Here is a 21,534-nt window from a genome sequence, read left to right as displayed (position 1 = left end):
GAAGTCTACTTCGCTGTTTACACCTGGAAGGTATTTGATATTGCGCAGATTTTACCGGCTTTATTTATCGAGGTTGTGCACCCGCACACTCGGTGATGGCTCATCAGGACTCGGGCCGTGGCGCCTGAGGCCTCGCCTGAGTGCAGCTCTGCCCCGCAGGGCCAGGCGCTGGAGCAGGCCATCATCAGCCAGAAGCCGCAGCTGGAGAAGCTCATCGCCACCACCGCCCATGAGAAGATGCCCTGGTTCCACGGGAAGATCTCTCGGGACGAGTCCGAGCAGATTGTCCTGATCGGGTCCAAGACAAACGGAAAGTTTTTGTAAGTACTGCGTCTTTTCCTCTCCCGCACCACGGGCCTGCTGGACGTCAGGGCTGACTCAGGCCTCCATCGCTAGACCCACATGACCAGGAGCCCACACTCTCACCTGCAGACACGTGCGGGGGCGTTTCCAGTCTGAGCTGCCCCTCGTCACTCACGTTTGTTTAGCCCAGTCTGACCCCTCAGGGAGCCTCCTCTAGGGCACCTGGGACATCATTTAAGGGCTGTTCCTCACCTCGGAGCCTGCTCTGGATGCAAGCTCGGCTGCATGGTGATGCATGTGGCTAGTTGTTTAATCCGGAGGCAGTCCAGGGCTCGCCAGTCTCAGCCTGCATCTCTGTCTTCCTGGGAACTACGTGCCGGGAGCGCAGGCAGTGTGGGCCTTTGATCGCCGTCCGTCTGGCCTTTGCCTCCTCAGCTCAGGGGGAGGTGGGCGCCCCGATCCTGCTCACTGTTATCCTCAGAGGCCAGGGACCCCTCCGTGTCGGGTCCTGGAGACACAGGCCACCTCGGGCGGGTCCATGGCCCAGAGAAGGGAAGAAGCTGTCTCAGGCAGGCCCCCTACTCCCCGAGGGGCCTGGCCAAGGCGACTCCGCAGCCTGCTGGCAGGGCCACTCTCCTGTGTGTCCCGGCTCAGGGACCCCCGAGGTGCTCTCACTGGGGCTTTGGAGGGCAGGCGTCCCCTCATCTGGACACTGACACGGCCAGGCAGCCTGTGAGCAGGTGGGGTCATCCCAGCTGCCTTCATAAACTTTCCCTCAAAGTACAATGTTTTTTAAAGTGTCTGTTTAAAGAATTTTCCTTAGACTTGACCATAATGCCTTTTCCCTAAGAAATGACTTTAAACACATCATCTTATTAAAAGTACCCTTAAAACCAGCACCGAGAGCCAGGTCGGCCCAGCAGTGGGGAGCGATGGGAGTGGGTGCGGCGGCCGGCAGGCCCTGTGCACAGAGACCTTCTCCCGGTGGCACCTGGCCGCACTGCTTCCCAAGGTTTGGACTATGACCAGCTTCTCAGGGATAGTTTCCAACACAAAGGATATGGGGCTGTGGGCGTGGCATTCAGTGTGTTTATCAGCCAAACTGCATCATCTCAACAGCCGGTGAGGCCTCTGCCTTCTCGCTGGTCCAGGCCCTGGCATTTGGGCTCGCAGGACCGGGAGGGCGTACCCCCGGGGCAGGTGCTGCTGTCAGGGAGGCCATGCCCCCGGGCCAGGTGCTGCCTTGGGGAGGCCGTGCCCACTGAGCCTTGAGATGGGTGCTGCAGGACGGCTGGGGTCCGCAGCGGTGGTTCCTCCCCACGGACTCTTCTCGGCCTCATTCACATTCACCTGAGAGCGTGTCTCCTGCCTACTTTCAACCATGTAAACTGTGTGTCCCTCTCTGGACCCACATCACTGGTGTCCATAGCTGTCTGGGGCGCGAAACGCCGGCATTGCTCTGGGCACGGTGGAGGCGTGAGCCGCACCAGCACGTGCCTCGTGGAGCCTGCCTCTTTAGTGGGGAAGTGGACGCGGAGCCTTGAACGGAGCGACACAGGCGCCAGGGCTCGACGCAGGGATGGGGGTGCTGCCAGGTGCCTGCTCCATCCTGGGCAGGGGGTGAGGAAGGGCCTGTGCAAGGAGACATGAGCAAAGACCCGAAGGCAGTGGGGCCACCCAGCAGGGGATAGCCTATGGGTGCCCTGAGGTAGGAGCGTGCTGGGGCTCCTGGGTAATGGAAGGCCTGGCTGTGGGCACATTGGTCTGCCCACGTATGGGCAAGTGTCAGGGAAGATCCAACTAAAGTTCAGTGGGACCCGCCTGGCTGGGTGCAGAGGAGATGCTCCTGTGAGCACCCACAGGTGCTGGCCCAGGTCCCGCCTTGATGGTGACACCAGGGACTGGGGCCATGAGGGTGCCCTGGGCTCCCTGAGGGCTTGCATGATGGCGCACTTGGCCATGTTGAGAAATCAGTCATAGCTCAGGTGTGACCAAAAACCAAATTTGTTAGAAAAGGGAAACAAACTTATTTTCCCCAAATTATGAATTCCTTTCCCAGGGGAAGGATCCAAGATTGGTGGGGTTCAAAGCACATACAATTTGGAGACCCTCCTTTAAAAAATACAAAACATATTTTTTAGAATAAGAAAAGGATCACAATAAACCATCATTTTAAAGCTGGTAAACATACACAGTTTAGAAAAACGATGTAAGTTTTACTTACCTGCCTGACACATCTGATCGCACCTTCCCTTTTCTTTATTTGGCAGCCTGGTGTTTGCCTCTTCATCCGGTCATAACTGGGTACCATCATTTCCGCTCACAGGAGAAGAAACTTCCCAGGCCCACTCTCGTCTTGAGTAATGCCGGCACATTCTTAGGGCTGTTGTCAGCTTTGGAAAGGAAGTTTAGTAGAAGGAAAAGCAGTCTTCTGTAGTTATGATTAAGCATCTTTTACCAATCAGATAAGACCCAAGAGCCATGTGGTCACATTGCTGGGCCTGCTTGGGCTGGCGGAGGCCAGGGCGCAGGGGCAGGCTGTGGTTGGCAGGCCCGACCCTCCCGGCAGGAGTGCCCGTGCGGTGTGCCCAGGGCAGCCCACGGCCCGGGCACGGTGCTGCTCCCGGTGCGTGGCCATCTCCTTCGTGCCAGGTGCTGCGCTCTTGGTTTCCTTCCGTAAAATGTTACCACGAAAATGCTCCCAAAACTTCATGTTCTGCAAGAGAAAGAAAAGGAGTTGTCATTTTCTTTGCGTTTAGTACCCAAGTAAATATTTTATCATTTGGGGCTAAAGTTCTGACAAATCCAGAGCCGAGTCCTGGTGCTGACTGCAGGTGCTGTTTTGGAAATGCCTGTGAGTTCCAGGCAGCACTGACAGGGGTCGGGAGGGGAAGGGGTGGGAGGCGGAGGTCACAGGAGGTGTGGGTTCCTGGTCGGGGCAGATGGCAGAATGGAGAGCGGGTGCTGCCATGCAGAGCCTCCTGGGCCACACCAGTGGGCCAGGCACATCTGGGAGACTTGTCAGGTCCTGAGAAGGACACCGATCTCTTGAATGGCCCTGGAGTGGGGGCAGGGCAGGGCAGTGGCCCCAAGGATCCTGCCAGGAAAGGTGGCTGAGAGACAAGTCTTAGATCAGGCTCAGAAGTTTGGAGAAATCAAGAGAGTGTTGCCCATGCAGTAGCTGAGAGTGTTTGTAGGACCGGGATGTGAGAAGCTGAGGCAGAGAGGAAGCCCAGGAGAGTCTGAGTTCCATGATCTGAGAGACCTGTGTTTTGGCAAGTGCAAGGAGGCCAGGCGCTATGGCCTGCGGCTTCACTGCCCCCTATCCCCACTCGGTGGTGCGGGCCTCAGCACGTCGCTGGCCTGTGGTTGCTGCACTCGATGGGCGGGACCCCTAGACACACTCCCTTCCCATCTTCCCATGGCAGCTCTCCAGTGTGTTAGTTAAGGCATCCTGGGGGCCTCTGGTCCCGCATGCAGAGGCCTTCACGCAGGGGCCAGGGACAAGTGTGATTTGCCCTGAAGAGGCATCCGTGGTTATGTCCCCCGGGGACAGCTGATGACGGGTCTACATGTGGCCGGCTCTTACATGCCCTTCGTCTGAATTCCAGGGGCCCTGACCTTTCTGTTCATACTCTCGGGGAAATCAGCACTTCAATCTTTGAGCCGTGCCTTCTGTGTTAGCTCCCATGACTTTCTCTCCCTCCTTCCTTCCTCCCCACATCCTTGCCATTCTCTGTCCTTCCACACACACACACACTTACTCACCCATTCATGCCTCCCACTGCGGGGCCTGTGGGAGGCGCTGCAGTGAAGCAGTGAGCAAGATGCACAGATGGTCCGGTGAGTGCACTCTTCTGTACACACCTGGGGCCTAAAGGACTCAGTGCCAGGGCTCTCTAAGGAAAAGCCTTGTGTCCACTGGGAATCAGAGGCGTGCAAATCAGAACCTTTGTCCAGGACAGACCTGGCTCAGGGACATCGGAGGGCATCCCTGTCCCCCTTGACTATTAGACAATTCCTTCCCCAATGTCCTCCCCTCATCCCCACCAAGTGGACTGGCTTGCAGGTGGACGCCTCCCTTTGGAAATGGATACATAGTGGGAACAGTTTTCAGTGCAAGTGCAGCTCAGCGAAAGGTAGCCACAAAGAAGTATTCCCAGCGTGGCACATGTCTCAGGGATGGTTAGATGGCTTATAAGAACAGATACTTGTACTAGTATTCCCTACGGGCAAGGAAACATGTAAATCAAGATAAAGGATGAGGAATGAGAGCTGTACCTCCAGTTGTGTTCCACAAGATGGATACAGAATCCCAAGATGATGTGAGCAGTGGTTCTCAACCTTCTGTGTGTGGGAACCACTGGAGGGGCTTAAAGGCATAGATTACTAGGTCTGGATTTTAACTCACTAGGTTTGGACTATGGCTCAAGAATTTGCATTTCTAACAAGTTCCCAAGGCATGCTGATGCTGCTCATCTGGGGACCACATTGAGGCCTGTCAGAGATGCCCAGTACCCACTTAAGCGAGGTTAAGAATAATGATCATTTGAGATTTTCAGAGTTCATTGCGGGGCGGGGGGGGGGGGGGGTGGTCTCTAACCATATGTGCAACACAACTCAAAGCCTGTGTTATTTGATGGGTTGGCATAGATAACCTTAAAATTGCTTCTATTAGTAAAAACTTAAGTGAGATAGTAAGGAAACTCAGGCCATGACGTCCGACAAGCCCAGACACTAGCTCTGTGAAGACCACTTAATTCATGTCTCTGTCCTCGGTTTGCTCCATGATAGGATGGGGAAGCTAGTGTTTTATCTGAGTTGTTTTGGGGTCAAACTAGGTAATGTGTATAAGTCTAAGGCAGTGGTGGTCAGGTTTTTGTGCTTCTCACTACAGATTCTTTTCTTTCATCATTTCTAGAAAATACTCAGATACTTTTCCTTCATATATGACTTTATATTTTACCAATTATTCCTTCAGAAGCTCTTATTAAACACACTAGTGGCCCAGTGCATGAAATTCATGCATGGAGGGGCGGTGGTTCTCTCAGCCTAGCCTGCACCTTCTCCAATCGGGGACCCCTTGGGGGATGTCTGACTGCTGGTTTAGGCCAGATCCCTGTGAGATTGGGGCAAGATCAGGCAGGCAGAGGCAGTCGGACATCCCTCTCACAATCTGAGACTGCTCACCTGCCTGCCTGCCTGATTGCCCCTAACTGCCCTCCCCTGCCAGCCTGATCTCACCCCCAACTGCTCTCCCCTACCAGCCTGATCTTGCCCCCAACTGCCTCTGCCTGCCTGATCTTGCCCCCAACTACACTCCCCTGCCGGCCTGATCTTGCACCCAACTGCCCTACTCTGCAGGCCACTTTGGTTCTGATTGGTTGGTTTCAATGCTAGTCAGCATCAAAAGCTCCTCCTCCTAGGCTGCCATTGGCTTCTCACAGTTGACCCAGCTTTGGTTCTCATTGGTCAGTTTCTAGGACAGTCAGTGTCAAAAGCTCCTCCTCCTAGGCAGCCATTGGCTTCTCAAGTTGACCCAGATTTGGTTTTTTGTTTTTTTTTGGGGGGGGAGGGTGGGCTGTTTATTAAGTGGTTATCACAGGGGTCAGACCACATAAGTGGTGTCAGCCCCAGGAATGTGACCTGTCAGTGTTGATCACAAAGCCCCCAAGGCTGGTCCTGGTGAGCCCCAAGATCAGAAATGAAACTGAAAAGCCTCAGTCACATGCTGCTTCCAGGCGTCCAGGCTGGGCAGCAGGGAGGAGATGCCCATGACTTGCAAGGTCTCCCCATCAGACACCACCGAGTTCTGGTAGGACACCAGCTGCACACCTGTCTCTGCCAGGAGCCCAATCATGGTAAGCAGCATGGCAGGGTTGGAGGGCTGAGCCCAGAACAGGAGCAAGGGCAGACCCCTGTGGAGAGGCACTTCTGGTCTGAAGGCAGCTCTGTTGAGTGCCTGCAGCACAGGTGTGGTGCCCTGGACAAAGCCCATAGCCTGGTAGGGGGCACCTGCCAGGGCCACGCTCAGGAGGCCTTCCCCACATCCTTATTCTCCTGGCCACAGTGCAGTTAAGGGAGGTGGTTACATTGAGGCCAGCCTCCTTCACCAGCAGGTTGGCATTCACCAAGTTCACATCCGCATGATTAGAAGCATCTTGGAGGAGGCTGACAATGACTGCAGGGCTCAGGCAGTTCCTGGCATTCTTCAGGGATAAGCCCTGCGTTACCACCTGGATGGTCCCTTTAGGGGACCCTGCCCAGGCTCGCATCAGAGTCCCCAGAGCTTCTGCCAGACTGATCCAAGGTTTGGTGTGCGTAGAGAAGGCGCTGGTAAGGACCTGGGCATTCATGACCCCTGCGAGGGCTCTCCCCTTCACCATGTCCACGAACTGGACAGTGATCTCCTCCCCACAGTGGCTCTGGGCCTCCTTGGTGCTGGCGCCCAGGAGGGGGCAGCTGATGACATTCTCATGGTCCACCAAGGCGTGGTCCTGAGGCGCCTCCTCTGTGAACATGCCCAGTGCTGCGCCCGCGCACTGCCCCGACTGCAGGGCCCTGAGTAGGGCGCCCTTGTCCACGATTCCTCTGCGGGTGCAGTTCACCTTTCTTGCTGTTGTTCAGCAGGCCTGTCGTGGAGGGCAGGAGAGGGGTGTGCATAGTGATGAAGTCACAGAGGGGCCAGATCTCCTCCAGGGGCAGCTGCTGAATGCTGAAGGAGGCCGAGAACTCTGGTGAGATGATGGGGTCATACCCTACAGTCTTCATCCCAAAGGACTGCATCCGGATGGCCACCTCTCTCCCAGTCCTCCCCAGGCCAAGAATTCCCAGGGTCTTTCCATTCAACTAGGTTCCCATGAACTTCTTTCAGTCCCATTTGCCATCCTTCATCGAAGCTGTCGCCTGGGCAATCAGCCTGGCCAGACACATGATCATCCCAAAGATGAGCTCCACAGCACTAAGACTGTTCCCATTAGGAGTGTTCATGACCAGGATGCCCTTCCTCATGGCGGCCTCCAGATCCACGTTGTCCATGCCAGTGCCAGCCCTGCCCACCAACTGGAGCTCCTCTGCTGTATTGATGACATCCACGGTCACCTTGGTGGCCGAGCAAAGGAGAAGGCCTTCGCAGTCCTGCAGCTCGGCTATCAGCTCCTCTTTGCTTGGGTTCTGCTTCTCCACCGCCTGCAGCCCTCCATCTTGCAGGATCTTCTGGCAGCAAGGGTCCAGGCTGTCACTGATGAGCACTTTCTGTAGATTTGCCAAGGCCATTGCTGGAGCCGGCCTCGGGATCCACTGCTCTCTCTGCACAGAAACAGCTCTAAGCTCCCAGATTTGGTTCTGATTGGTCAGTTTCTATGCCAGTCAGCGTCAAAAGCTCCACCTCCTAGGCAGCCATTGGTTCCTCACACTTCACCCAGATTTGGTTCTGATTGGTCAGTTTCTATGCCAGTCAGTGTCTCTGGGCCTACCAACGGGGCCTGATCAGAAAGGTGGGGCTGATCAGCAGCCCCGGTGGAGTCCTGGAGAGAAATGGAGGCGCGGCTGCTGGCCAGACTCAGAGAGAAAGAGAGAGGCAAGTGTTGGTCAAAAGCTGCCACAGAGGCAATGGATCAGTCCCTGCTTCTCTCTTCAGGCCTCTCTCTGGCCCTGATTCTCAGCCCCCTCAGCAGTCAGTGCTGGGGCACTGAGCCTGCAACAGAAGCAGTCAGTGCTGGGTTGCCACGGCAACCGAGCACTGACTTCTGGTCTGGTTGAGCTTCGGTCGTAATGGTGTTACACCCTGGCTCTTTATTATAGAGATGTTAGACCTCAATTCATCCTCTACATTTTTTCTTATTTTCTATTGCCTTGCTGTGTACTACATTCTGGCAATATCTCTAGATTTGTCTTTCAGTTCACTAATTTTTGCTTCATCTGTGTCTAATCTGGTGTTACAACTCATTTGCTGAAATTTTCCCACCAATTGCATTTTGTAAAAATTTCTACCGGTTTTGTTTGTTGTTGTTGCTGTTGTTTCAAATATCCCTGAACATTTTTTGAGAGTATCTTATTGCTTGCTAGTTTTTGTGATTCCATCTTTTGTTTTTTTGAACATTTCATACATAGTTAATCTATATTCCCTATCTGATTGTCGCAGCACTGCAAGTCCAGGGGGGTGTAAATCTCTGTCTCTCCTGCTCTCTTCCTCTCCCTGCGCCCTCTCATAACTCATGTTTCTTGAAGTTTTGGGTGACCTTTTAGCACTCGTACTTTATCACTATTCATCTGTGGGGACCTGGTGTATCCTACCGGGGAATGCTGTTCTCCAGAGCTGACGAGGTTCCCTCCTCCACAGGTCTGTGCTCTAATGCGGGGCTCTCGGCTCAGCAGTCCACCTGGCTGTTGGCCCAGGTGCTGGCCCTCTGTCCACTGCAGTGCTAATACTGGGCATGGCCCTTGGGCCAAACTCACATTTTTTTTTTTGCTATTTGCCACTCATTTCTCACTGCTCAAATATCAAGTCACTTTTTGCTATATCCTTAAATTTCAAAAGCAAATGTGGGTTTAGAAAAATTTTATCCTTGCTCGATGATGAATGGAACAGCATGTGGCTGTCTTGAGCCTCAGATGTGAAAATCAAAGCTAGACCCTATCAGCACCGTCACGTGCCGCTATCGTTGCTCAAAGGCTACCATTTCATGTAACAGGTGTGACTGTGCCGTGCAGGCTGGCATCAGCAGTCCTGACCTGTCTGAAGTAAAACGGTCAAAGCGGGTGGTGGACGGATGTCAGTATCAGTTCATCAGTCCGACCAAGGTCCCCACAAAGCTGACAGAGAAGACTGACCCGGTTCCACCTCATGAAGCGGCGCACAGCGGGAGGGAGCGGGGCTGTGGCACAGCCTTTGGAAGGCAGCCGTGGGGGAGAAGCTGGCCTGGCCAGGCGCGGGCTGTGCTCTGCCCTATGGAAAGCACGTGCGCCTGCACTTTGCGATGGTGCAAGGCCATAGCACTGAGATGTTGCATTTCTTATGCCTTCTGTGTCGTTAGGACTGTGCCTCCCCTGAGTTAGGGCTCTCCTCACACCAGCTTGCTCACTGCCCAGCATGCCACTCCTACATGCTACGGCCCGGCTTCCACACTGACTCCCTGAGAAGGCTCTGCTGGGCCCCCTGTGGCAATATTTGACCACCTGATGCCGTGCTGGGCCTGGACGGGAGGGTGGAAGCTTCCATGGGCACCCTGCTTCTGTCTGCACAGACCACGGTGGCCATCATCACAGGCACACCGCCCGTCCCAGGCGCCTCCTTCCCCTCCAGCCAGCCACGCTCTGCTCTGCCACGCACAATGGGGAGGAGAATAGGAGTGCCTGATGGGCTGGGGTGGGCCCCACTATTCTGCTCTGTCATACCACATGACACCAAGATGGGCCCAAGGCCAGTCAGGCCCTGCACAGCCCTGCTCCAGTTCAAAGCAGTGACCCCAAAACACAAGGCTGTCGTGAGCGTGGCTTTCCCAGGAGATGCGTGGGGAAAAGCACCTGAGGGTTTCCATGGACATATATGCCCGAGGGCTCGGCACTGAGGCTGGAGGCGGCACCCTGAGCGTCCCTTCTCTGGTGCCTGTGTGGCAAACGTGTGGCAAACGCGGCGGGTGTGGGCGCAGCGCACTCTCCTGAGGAGCGGGGCCGTAGAGAGCTACTGCAGCTTCCGAGCCAGTGTTTCCCATCTTTAGATTAAAACAGCCAGGACCTGCCCTGCAGAAGGCACCTCCCCATTGCTGGCCGTTAATGTCACCAGCCTCTGGTCTGCACCACCTCCAGCAGCCGGGCCTGTGGGTTTCCCTTCTGTGCCCTCGCTTCCTGCCAGCTGCGGCCGCTCAGGCTGCAGGGCCATGCCGGCCAGGCCTGGTCCTCACAGCTGCTCCAGGCTGTGGTCGTGCTGTGTCCTGGGCCCGGCACAGGCCGTGCGGCTGGAGCTCGGGCGAGACCGTCCTGGGCCCTGTGCCCTGCGGAGCCTCAAGGAAGGGATGCCTCCCAGCAGCCGCTGGTCCACAAGCAGAAAGCACCCGCTCCCCCTTGTCGCCCAGGAGCGTGGGCCCCTCCGTGTGCCTTCGTGAGCCAGCACCGAGCCAGCGCCGCGGAGTCAGGACAGAAGCACCACATCGCAGCAGGTCCTGCTCACACCCCGCCCCAGGACACCACTTACGGGGCTCGTGTCCAGCAGGCCTTCAGTCTTCTTCCTGTGTTTCACTTTTTTTTTTATTTTGCCACCTGAGACCAGTGCGCCCTCTAGGCTGCGGGGCAGCTGGGTGCATGTGGCGCCAGGAGAGCCACGCCGAGCCGGCTGTGCTGGTCCTGCTGCTCTGCTCTGTGCGAGTCCGTGTGTGAGCGCCCACGGGGGTTTGCTCCCGCTGCCATCGGGGACAGTGTGTGGCTTCTAGTGACCGCAGGCGCTTGCGGGGTGTAGAGTGCAGACCCGGCAGGGACTGCTGGCTCAGGATGAGTAGGTTCGATCTCAGTAGAAAATTCCCATCATTTTCCAAAATGGCTAGATTCACGCGCCCTCCAGCAGGACACGACGGAGCTGGCGGCCCCATTCTCAGCAGCACTTAGTATGTCGAGCCTTTGAGCGTTTGCCTGTTGGAACGGTGTGCCTGGGTCTATTTCTTTATTGTGGTCTTAATTAGCATTTCCCAGAGTTCTGGAGAGGTGAATGCACTCTGTCCCTAGGCAACCTGTGATCCGCTGTCTCAGTTTAAGGGGGGAGTCCATCAAGGCACAAGGCAAGGTGGAGATGGGACATAAGCCTGGAGACCAGAGCTCAGAGCCCGTGTACTGTTCCAGGATGCCGAGGTCAAAGGGCAGGGATGTTGGGAGTGGCCTGTGGACAGTGGGCTCCCACTGCTGTCACACTGTGCGCGTATGTTCTCAATGCTGCCTAGTAGTCTTAGATGTTGATATAGTTCCTTAAACCTCCCAGCTCTCCTGCTTGTTTACACTAATGCTTATATAATAAACAAAAATAGCTAGTCCTGTGCGCCATGTGTGAAGTAGGCTCGGTTCTCCCCCATGTAAAAGCCTGTTTGGTCTTTTCTGTGTGGTTGGTTCTTAGTTTGACAGCAGCCAACTGGCCTCCGTGGGCCACGTGGCTGGGAAGCGTAGCTACCACTTAGTGTCCTGGGCTGGCGAGGGGGCAGGAAGGGGTGTCCCTTCACCAGTACCAGCCGCCGAGCCACAGGCATGGCGGGAGCCCATCCATCATGCACAGGCGAGCAGGACTGGAGAGCTTTATTTTTTAACCAAGTTCCTCCCCACACACCACAGCTCAGCTCTCAAGTCTTGGGTTAGCTTTTGAGAAGAATCTATAGGAGCGATGACGGGAAAATATGGCCATGTCTGTTTCCAACGCCTACCTCATGGGGTGACGGCTCACACCTGGGAGGAGGCATCACAAATGTCCCCTAAACATACAAGGCCCAGGCAGGTGGGCACATGGGAGCTCTCCCAGGATGCAGTGCGCTTGGGCCCTGAGCGTTTGGGGCCTCAGTGCCCTTGTTGTAGGAAATGCCAGGACTGCACAGCTGTCCAGCATGTCTGGACTCACCTCCTCTCCACTCTCATGATCCAACAGGCTCCAGTTGCTAGAAGGGGAGAATGGGCTGAGAGCGAGGTGGCTAAGCAGCTCAGTTGGGGAGGTCCCACCCATTCCATTCCTCTGCAGCCCCACCTGGCCTTCCCAGGGGGCTCGCCCCGCTGCGGGCAGAAGCCCCCCTCTCGTGCACTGGATGAGGGAAGGGGTCACCAAGTGACCCCACCAGGATGTGGAAGCAGAACAGGGCAGTCCCTGATTTTGCCTGTCACTCCCACCCACAGTGGGTGACTTTCCCTTCTCCTGGGGTTCCTCTCACTACATCCTGTGCAATAACCATGAAGTCCCTCCTGCAGAAGGGAGAGCGTGAGCCACCCTGGGGGTGGTCCCCAAGTTCCCAGCAAAATGTGCCGAGCTGGTGGGAGTGGCAGCTGGCCTCTGCCCTCAGTAGAGAGAGGAGGTGGTGGAAGGCTGACAGCCCCGCCCGCCTCGGGGCCTGTGGGTCTCGGTGCTGGCGCCTGAGTGGCTCTGCGCCCAGGGAAACCTCAGCCTCTTCTGATGCCCAGCCGGGTCCAGACCAGGCCCTGGGATGTCTTCGTCGCAAGCTCTTGGTGTCACAGAGCTGTGTGGGGGCCTCCCTGGGCACGGTGGGCAAAGCCCTTGAGCCTGAGGTGGGGGCGCTGTGGCCAGCAGCCCGCCCGGGGCACTTTCTCTGCCAGGGGTGGGGTCGGGGTCAGGAGTGACTGGCTCTTCCTGTCTTCCAGGATCAGGGCCCGGGACAACAACGGGTCCTACGCCCTATGCCTGCTGCATGAGGGCAGAGTGCTGCACTACCGCATCGACAAGGACAAGACAGGGAAGCTCTCCATCCCCGACGGGAAGAAGTTTGATACACTCTGGCAGGTACACGTCTGTCTGGGCAGTGAGGGAACAGCCCCAGAGCCTGCGAGGAAGCCCCTGAGGGTCCCTGCCCGAGACCTGCCCAGCCAGGGCCTGCTCCCAGCTCCAGGGGCCGAGTACCAACACACAAGTTTGGGAAGCGCTGGTCTAGAGTCCTCATGAGGTTCAGGTGGCTCCAGAAGTTCTGCAGCTTCTCCAGGCCCCGCCAGGACTGGGAACCTCCGGGCGGCACTCTGGGCTATGTGCGTGCAGCTGGGAGGCACTGGGGCAAGAAAACAGCCGTGAAGACAGATACACACAAACACAGCGTGCTTGGTGGGGAGGAGGGCTGGAGGTGGCCGATCAGACATGTTTGAGTTGGGAGAGGCTGAGTTGAATGTAAGGTGTCAGTGCCATTCTTGCTTCAAAATGAGCCTCCATTGAAATGAAGCGCCTCGGACAGTGAGGCAGCATCCCTGTGCCGGCCACCGCCTGCAGGCTGTCCACGCTCACGGCCAAGTTCAGTCCTGGCCGGCTGCTGGCAATCCTAAGCAGCTCGCCATGCGGGGCTTGCTCAGGCGCAGTGAGCACTGACCCTGCTCGCCGCTGTGTACCAGGGTTGCCATGGGCATACCTAGCTTGCCTTTATTTTAAATCACAGCCGTGTGAAGAGATAACGGCACTGCACGTGTGATTTTAGCAAAGCATGCTGGGGCAGAGACCGAGAGGCCAGGCTTTGCCACCCGGAGCAGCAGCTGCGTGTGCTCCTGTGGGTGAGGGATGTGAGCAAACAGCCACTCCCAGGCCTGGCCAGGAGCCTCATGTGGGAACAGCAACCAGAGGTCCCAACTCAGAATCCTGCCTCTAAATACTGAGACCTGGACCCTCCTGACCTCAGTGCACTTACAGTAACCACTACCTCGGGTGTTGGGCCGAATGCTGTGGTTAGAAAAAGAAACGCTTCTTTTCCAAACGCTGGGTGTTACACTATTCATTTATGACATTGACCTTGTCTTTTGGTTTGTAGCTCATTAGCATATGACTCATTATTGACCATTTTAATGGTATATTTTATTTTATGCTTTATTTTAATGGTATCACTTTGAAAGAGCATTTAGCCTATCAAGTAGTCCACTGCAAATTAAAGAGGTGAGTGGAGTTCTGCCTGGCGGTATTAATTTCCCACCAGAGTCTCTTGACTCCACGCGATGTCGGGCATGTGACTGCTTTCCCCTGCACGTCCCCTCAGTTTCAGAGTCTGTCACTGCCACAGTGCTGAACAGCTCGCTTGTTGGGAAGTCCCTTCCCAAGATGCTGTCCCATGTTTATGGATTTCTCTGGCATATTATAGTATTCAGCTCTAATTAATCCCTTCCATTGTCTATTGTCTAGCCACCATGTTTAAGAAAGAACACCCAAAATGCTAGCACTGCCTTTCATTTTTATAGGTGTGATTCCATGGGTTTTTCTCGACAGCAATGTAAGGTGCCTCTGTGCCCAGCCCCACCCAGGTGGCCGCGCTGTTTCTGTTGGTAATTCCTACACTAGTATTCCCTACTGCAGTGCAGGAGTCGGCAAGCAGGAGCCGAATCTGGCCCCCGGCCTGGCTTGGTGCAGTCCCTGATGCAAGTGGCTATTGCACTTTAGAGGATTGTTTTAAATTGTGACAGAGATGGCATGTGGCCTGAAAAACCCAGAAATATCACTATCTCACCCTTTACGAGAAACGTTTGCAGACCCCTGCCCAAGTGGGAAGTCCCTACGGGTCCACCCACCCCAGCCTCCCTTGCAGAATAGATTGTCTGAAAACACAGTGACACTGGAGAGATGGCAAGTTGTCTTCCTTGTTTTAGGGACCTCAACACTCTTGGCCTGAGAACACACCACTGCACTTAACAGACAGGGGGCGCTCTGGGGTCCTCCCAGCAGCAGGCGAGGGCTGATCAGATTGAAGCGTGCGTTAGGAGGGTAGATTTCATGTTGTGTTCTTACCACAATAGTTAACATTTTGAAAAAGAATGTCACCTGGAAGGATAAAATATACTCATTCAAACATTCACACAAGTAGGTAAGTTTGAGGACTGGAAAGGTACCAACAAACAGACAGGGAAGGGGTATCAGATATGAATATTTTAGGTCGTCTGAAGAGAAAATATCTGTTATGAGAAAAGAAAAGGTGAAATATAAGGAAGGACTGTCTTTTTCTTTAAGATTTTTTTAATTGATTTTTAGAGAGAGAGCTAGGGGGAGAGAGAAACATTGAGGTGAGAGCGGAACATCGATCTGTACCCTGCACACCGCTCTTCCCGCCCCCCCCCCCCACCCGCCTTGGATCAAGCCCACAACCCAGGCCTGTGCCCTGACCTGGAATCAAACAACCAACCTTTCGGTGCACGGGATGATGCTTAACCCACTGAGCCACACAGGCCAGGACTCAGGGCTGTCTTACTGCATAGTTTTGATATGATAAAAATAAATCCACTTGCATGAATTTACTTTTAATGTAGACATTAGACATCATAATCATAGTTTTCTGGGAACCATTAGCCAAAGATGCCCAGGTCCTGTGAATATAAGGTCATTTTCCAAAAGGCCACCTTCCTGTCACCTGTACTGTGGTGGCTTCTCTCTGAAACTTTTGGGCAGAATGACTTGGTCCCTCCAAAGTCTTGGCCCACAGCACTGTTAACAGCATTCCTCACTATTTCTTTCTCCACCAAGAAAGGAAGCACTTCAGGGCAGGAAATGGGTGTCCACTCACCATCATCTACCCCGTCCTCTCTCACGGCCTGGCGAAGCCGTGCTGGCAGAAGGGCTGACTGCTGAGCTTATGTTCATAACATCACCCAGATGTAGAGCATGCAAGCAAATCCTGGTTATGCAATTTGCTACGAGAGAGAGAGAGAGAGAGAGAGGAAGGGAGGGAGGGATAGAGAGAGAGAGAGAGAGAGAGAGAGAGAGAGAGAGAGGAAGGAAGGGAGAGAGAGAGAGAGAGAGAGAGAGAGAGAGAGAGAGAGAGAGAGAGAGAGAGAGAGAGACAGGAGATCCTGACGGGAGGCAGCCTGTGGACATCTGTCCTGGTCTGAGGGTGGGAGGAAAGAGACATGGGGAGGGTCAGGCAGACACGCCAAGGAAGTGAAGGGTTGTCTTTGGATCACTTTTGAAGTCTGAGAGGGGAGCTAGCTGCTCCAGTTGCGACTCCCTTTCCTGCACCTCACTGCACTTTCTTACCACTTCTCTTCCAGCTGGTCGAACATTATTCTTATAAACCAGATGGTTTGCTACGAGTCCTTACAGTTCCATGTCAAAAAATCGGCGGGCAAACGGGTGAGTGACGAAGACATTGGGATTTCCATCTTTTAGATAATAATGATAATGCCATAATCACCAGCCGTGTTTCAGATTCTACCTTTGCAAAGTCAGGTGGGATGAGGCCTTGTTTTTACTGAGTGATTGATTAAAAATGGCAGATTGCTCCCACTTTACATATATCATTGATTTAAAAATAGCGAATACCTTTAACTTTAAAAAACTAGTGCTAACCGCAGGGGTGAGACGTGGAGTGGAGATAGTAATGAGGAGTGTGTGCAGACACCACATGCTCCCCAGCAGCCGTGCTTTGCGGTCGAGGCCTGATCTCGGAAGGGGTCCTGGTGCTTCGGGCGAGCAGTAACCATCCCCTTCCTCACCAGGAAATGTGAATTTTGGAGGCCGCCCACAGCTCCCCGGTGCCAGCCCTGCGGTAAGTGTTTCTGGGAATACTATGGTGGGAAGCAGGGCAGGGATATAAGGAAAGGCACGCTGGGCTCACAGGAGTCTGTAATCATGGTTTCCATTATGCTTGATGAATGCACTGCTGGTGTCTGCTAGGTCAGCCCAGTTCCAAGCTAGCCAAGTGAACGTTTTTGGGGGTTAAATTCTCTCCATTTCCTAAAGGTATACAAAACGACCATGAAACCCGGTGTTAAATCAGAGATATGCCTCCCGGCAGATTGGGGAAATGGTGACATGTTGCACAGGCTCAGTCTGAGCCGTCTATGGACCCACGGCACGACCCGCACGGCCACGTGCACAGTGGGCAGAACACGCTGGGGTACAGGACGCATCCGGGTGCTGTGGCCAATCCGTCGGGTTCAGTCAGCAAGGACAGTGTTAGGGGAGACGGGCCCTGCCCCGATGCTGCTCACCCGGACCTCTGGAGGAAGGCCGAGGGGCAGTGCTGGATGATCAGTGAGGAGCCTCAGGGCAGCGGGGATGCCTGCACTGGGCCAGAACCCACCTCCCCCCGTGCCAGGAGGAGGTGAGAAGGTGGCCTGTCCATACTTCTCATGGGTTTGCCCGAAATGTGCCAGACGCCCCCAAAGAGAGCGAAATCCAGACTGCTAGGAGCCAACACACCATTTCTCACTCAGCTTGAACTGGTTCCTGCTCCCTTTGGAGGGCCTCACTGTGGGCCTTTGGTTCCCCCCCCCCCCATGTCATCTGGGAAGTGTAAAAATTGCCCCAGTGCAAGCCGTGTGCCCCGCACCTCACTGGTTTTCTACTAACCCTTAAAACGTCTGCAGCGAGCGGCATGCGCTCCCCACCTCCAGAGCTCCGGGGGCAGCACTGGCCGCCAGGTGGGAGCCCTGGAATTCGCTGAGTGTCAGAGAACTTTAGGGGCAGCGTCTGAAGTAGAGCACCTTTGAGGGTCATTTTATTTTGCCTTCTCGGCGGCTCCTGGCCAGTCAGCTCCACTTCCCCACGTGTGCTCCGTGAGACCCGGTCCCTTCCTCCAGGGTGGGTGGCGCTGGAACTCAAAGAACCCAAGCCCTCTGTTTAGCTGTGGGTCACCAATGGCTTCAAGAAGCCAGGTGCTCTGGAACGACTGTTTACTGACTGCTGCGATGCGCACGGAAGGAAGGTGCACAGCCGTGTTCCCGCGGTGACCTCCCACCCCGGGCCGCCCCGAGGAGGAGCGCAGTGGGCTGGCAGGGGTGCCCTCACTCTCTGGGTGATTGGCCTGCAGCCTGCAGCATCACAACTCCCTGAAGCACGGGCAGTTTCATGAACAGCCCGGATTGTATAGCCTTTTGTGGAAAATGGTCCCCAAGCGATGTCCAGGTCCTTAGCTCGGGCGCCCAGCTCTCCTCTCATGGTCAGGAGCGAGTCACGTGGCACAACCCAGAGGCTCTGGCATTGTGGTTAGAGAGCGAGTTAAAGTAGCGTACTGTAGGCTGTCTTGTTTTCTCACACACTGACTCTCCCTCTTTTCTGATGGTTTCTAGGCTTGGACAGCAGGTGGAATAATCTCAAGGATCAAATCCTACTCCTTCCCCAAGCCCGGCCACAGAAAGGTACTCATGTGTCCCCTGCTTGCTGCCCCTGGCTGAGTGGTCGGACCGACCGACTGGCGCTTGGCACCGCGCGTGCCCCCTGCCCCCTGCTATGTGCTGCTTGCCCGCTGTGTGCGCCATCTGCCCTCCTGCTGCTCTGGCCCTAGTCTCTCTGCCGAGTGTGGCCTTCACAGGCAGCCCACCTGGGCACGCACTGTGCTTGCCATGCAGGTCCTGGCCACGTTGCTGCGAAGCCCTCGCTGTGCGCACGCTGCCTCTGCTAACGTGTGCCTGCAGTCACTTCGTCAGCGTGACAGGTGGGAGCTGATTCTCATACTGGAAAGTCTTTGCCAAGTGAGCAGGTTCCTTCAGCTGCAGGAAGTCCACGTTGAGTGTTCTGGTGACTGGTGGCACAAGCGCACGCAGATGGCAGGAGCCGGGGTTGGCGAGTGCTGCCCAGCGAGGGCCTGCGCTGTGTGCTTCATAGATACCAGGGGCCCCACAGCTCAGGCGGCACGTTCCCAATGCAGAGCTTTAAATATGACACGGATAAAGATGAGGTGACATTGAAGGGTTAGGAACACCAATTTTGTTTGAGGCAGTAAGATTGCCATATATTTTTATATTTTGCTATATGATTGAATAATGAGGGAAATAAAAAGTTCTTTTTTAATGACTTTTATTTATAATGAATCTCCTCCCTCAAAACCCATATATCATGTATATGGATTTCTTTTTTCCCCTTTCCTATTTTTACCATTGGTGGTATAAAAGTGATTCTTTTACTAATAATTCTTTCCATTTTCAGTTGGTATTTTTCCAAACATTTCAGCATACCCTTGGGCACCAACTCATGAAGCAGGTTGCCTAAAGTGCTTAAGGGAAACAAATAATAAGCATAAATGCCCTGAGACTGTATTAAGTGAAAGTTTTCCAAGTGGCAGTCATGCTCAATGCCTTCTCAACCTTGTTGACCACGAAGGCAGGCCACACGGCAGGGGTGGAGGTGGTGCTTGAGGGGAAAGTAATGTGACACACCTGAGCAGAATAACTTTATTGTAATGTCCCGGTCAGTGTAGGTCAGCCATGGAAATGTCAGGGCTGCCCATGCCAGGAGCTGGGACCAGGCCTCAGGAGCACACCCTCTCGCAGTTCCTTTTGCCCCACGATTAGGTGTCCGTTTCCAGGTCAGGACCAGGAAGTGACTGAGCTCTGGCCTTAGAGAGGTCAGCATTCCCCGCGATCCCAGGCTGTTCTCCACAGCTGCGCCTTCCGGCCCGCCTGGCCCTGGGCCGGGTGCGTTCGCCCCTTCTCCTCAGAGAGGCTCCCCTCAGTGCCAGGATGGTGCCCATCAGCCGAGGTGACACCAATGTGTTCTGACTTAGGGTGCCTTTCAGTCGTGAATCATCCTTTCAACGTTATGATTATAAATTCCGTTCTAATCAGTGACTTCCCACCATGGGGTGGCAGCCAAACTGGAGTTCACCAGATGCTGCTTGGACAGATGACTCGGGCAGGACACACTGCGTGCCTGGCGTCCCGTCCACAGACCCAGAAGCCCTGCAGCCTGAGGCCCCTCCGCTCGCAGGGTCTGCCTGGCAGCCCTGCAGGAGCCCCTGGCAACCTGGGCCCCCCTCCAGCTCCCACCTCGTTCATTCACCACTCGGCCCCAGCCTGGCAGCCCGGAGGGGAGCACAGTCCCTGCAGACCCACACTCCACGCTCACCCCGTCCTGTGGTTTCCAGGCGTATCCACCAGAGTTCAGCCGGGGCGCGTGACCATGTGAAGACTTATGTGTTAGAGACACACCCTCACACACACATATAGGTACCTCCATAATCACGCATGCACATGCATAGTGTCTGCACACATGTATATGCATATGCACCCCCACACACGTGCCGATCTATCCCAGGCCGTGCCTTACACAGTTGCAGGGGCTGGATAAGCAGGCCAGGCAGGACAGGAACTAGCTGCTTGGGCACAACACGCCGTCACCACAACCAGGGGTCAGTCGTGGCCCCGCCCCACTTTTTTCTCTCTTGGGAAAGTCTCAACACTCTTCTAAGGCCCCTGGACTGATTGAACCTGGCCACCCAGGATAATTTCTCCCATTTAATAAGCTAATTAGGGGCGTTACTTACATCTGCAAAACGGCTCCCGCAGTGCGGAGACCAGGGTGACTCAGCCAGGCTGACAACCAGATAGCAGGACGCAGCAGCCAGCTCGCGAGGGGCCAAGCCCCCCACCCAGCACGGTCCCCGCGGAAGCAGCTCCACTCACTCACACTGACTAAAGCGAAATCCAGAAAACACGTTTTCATAAATCTTTAGACTAAGGAGAACATGTCTAAAGTAAGTTGAAGGAAATATTAGTAAGGCTACCTAAAAATAAAGAACCATGGATAAGAATCATAACACCATCAAAAGAAAAATAATAAACTGGGAGTATTAGTAATGACGATACATACAATATTACTATCTTAATATATAAAGAAAGTCTATGAATCACTTTAAGTTTTAACTATCTAACTGGAGATTGGCAGAGAATGTCAGTAGGTTGATTTTAGTAAAGGAAATATAAGTAGCCCTTAAACGCAGGCAAAGATGTTCCATTTTATAATGAGATGCAAGTTAGACCTGTAGTACTCCGTGTCCACCTGTGAAACAGATACAGATAAACAGGCTTGGTGACAGGGTCGGGGCAAAGGAGTGAGAAATAAGCACACTCACACTTTGTTGAAGTGTGAAATGATAAAATCTCTCAGGAAGGCATTTTCTCAACACCCATCAAAGTTAAAAGCAGGATTTCATTTCTAAGTATTTATACACATATTCTTGCACTTATATGAAGGTGTTTATTGCAACATTGCATAATTGATAATCTGGAAATAACTTAAAAGTCTATCAATGGAAAATACATAAAATCATTTACAATAATGTGCATACTGTGAGAGGCAGCAGAGATCGAAAGTTGTTTCCAAAATCTAATGTTAATTGCAAACAGCAACATCATACACATATGTTTGTGCTGATATAGCATAGAATATTCTGGAAGAATACAGAAAATAGCTGCTTTGGGAGTAGCAGATGGTGTCAAGGAGACCCACTTCTCGTTGTACACCCTGTTGTGCATTTCTTTTTTTTTAAAATATATTTTTATTGATTTCAGAGAGGAAGGGAGAGGGAGAGGGAGATAGAAACATCAATAATGAGAGAGAATCATGGATCGGCTGCCTCCTGCACACCCCCCACTGGGGATCGAGCCCGCAATCTACTCATGTGCCCTTGGCCAGAATCGGACCTGGGACCCTTCAGTCTGCAGACCGACACTCTATCCACTGAGCCAAACCGGCTAGGGCCTGTTGTGCATTTCTAAACTTGCACCTATTAAAGTTACTTCATCAACTTTTAAAAGAATTAAATATTGGGAAATAATTACTCTGATTAATACTGTGAAACT

The 21,534-nt window shown here is 54.0% G+C and overlaps 1 protein-coding gene and 1 pseudogene across 3 annotated transcripts in view; one reads left to right on the top strand and one right to left on the bottom strand.

The window, feature by feature from the left end:
• SYK (spleen associated tyrosine kinase) overlaps nucleotides 1-21,534 on the top strand; it is a 94,492-nt gene that overhangs the window by 40,386 nt on the left and 32,572 nt on the right. For both annotated transcript variants that reach the window (XM_080668986.1, XM_080668985.1), the window contains exons 3-7: nucleotides 160-320; nucleotides 12,643-12,781; nucleotides 16,003-16,084; nucleotides 16,450-16,499; nucleotides 18,025-18,093. In XM_080668986.1, coding sequence (XP_080525112.1) covers nucleotides 160-320; nucleotides 12,643-12,781; nucleotides 16,003-16,084; nucleotides 16,450-16,499; nucleotides 18,025-18,093 — 501 coding nt within the window. The remainder of the gene's footprint in view (nucleotides 1-159; nucleotides 321-12,642; nucleotides 12,782-16,002; nucleotides 16,085-16,449; nucleotides 16,500-18,024; nucleotides 18,094-21,534) is intronic.
• Nucleotides 6,002-7,578, bottom strand: LOC308248710 (D-3-phosphoglycerate dehydrogenase-like; annotated as a pseudogene). Its single transcript has one exon. The product of its transcript is annotated as a D-3-phosphoglycerate dehydrogenase-like (transcript).

This window comes from Plecotus auritus (assembly GCF_963455305.1).
Source record: "Plecotus auritus genome assembly, chromosome: 5".
NCBI classification, from domain to species: Eukaryota; Metazoa; Chordata; class Mammalia; order Chiroptera; family Vespertilionidae; genus Plecotus; species Plecotus auritus.
The sequence above is the reverse complement of the archived record's forward strand: the minus strand, read 5'-3'. Positions and strand labels throughout refer to the sequence as shown.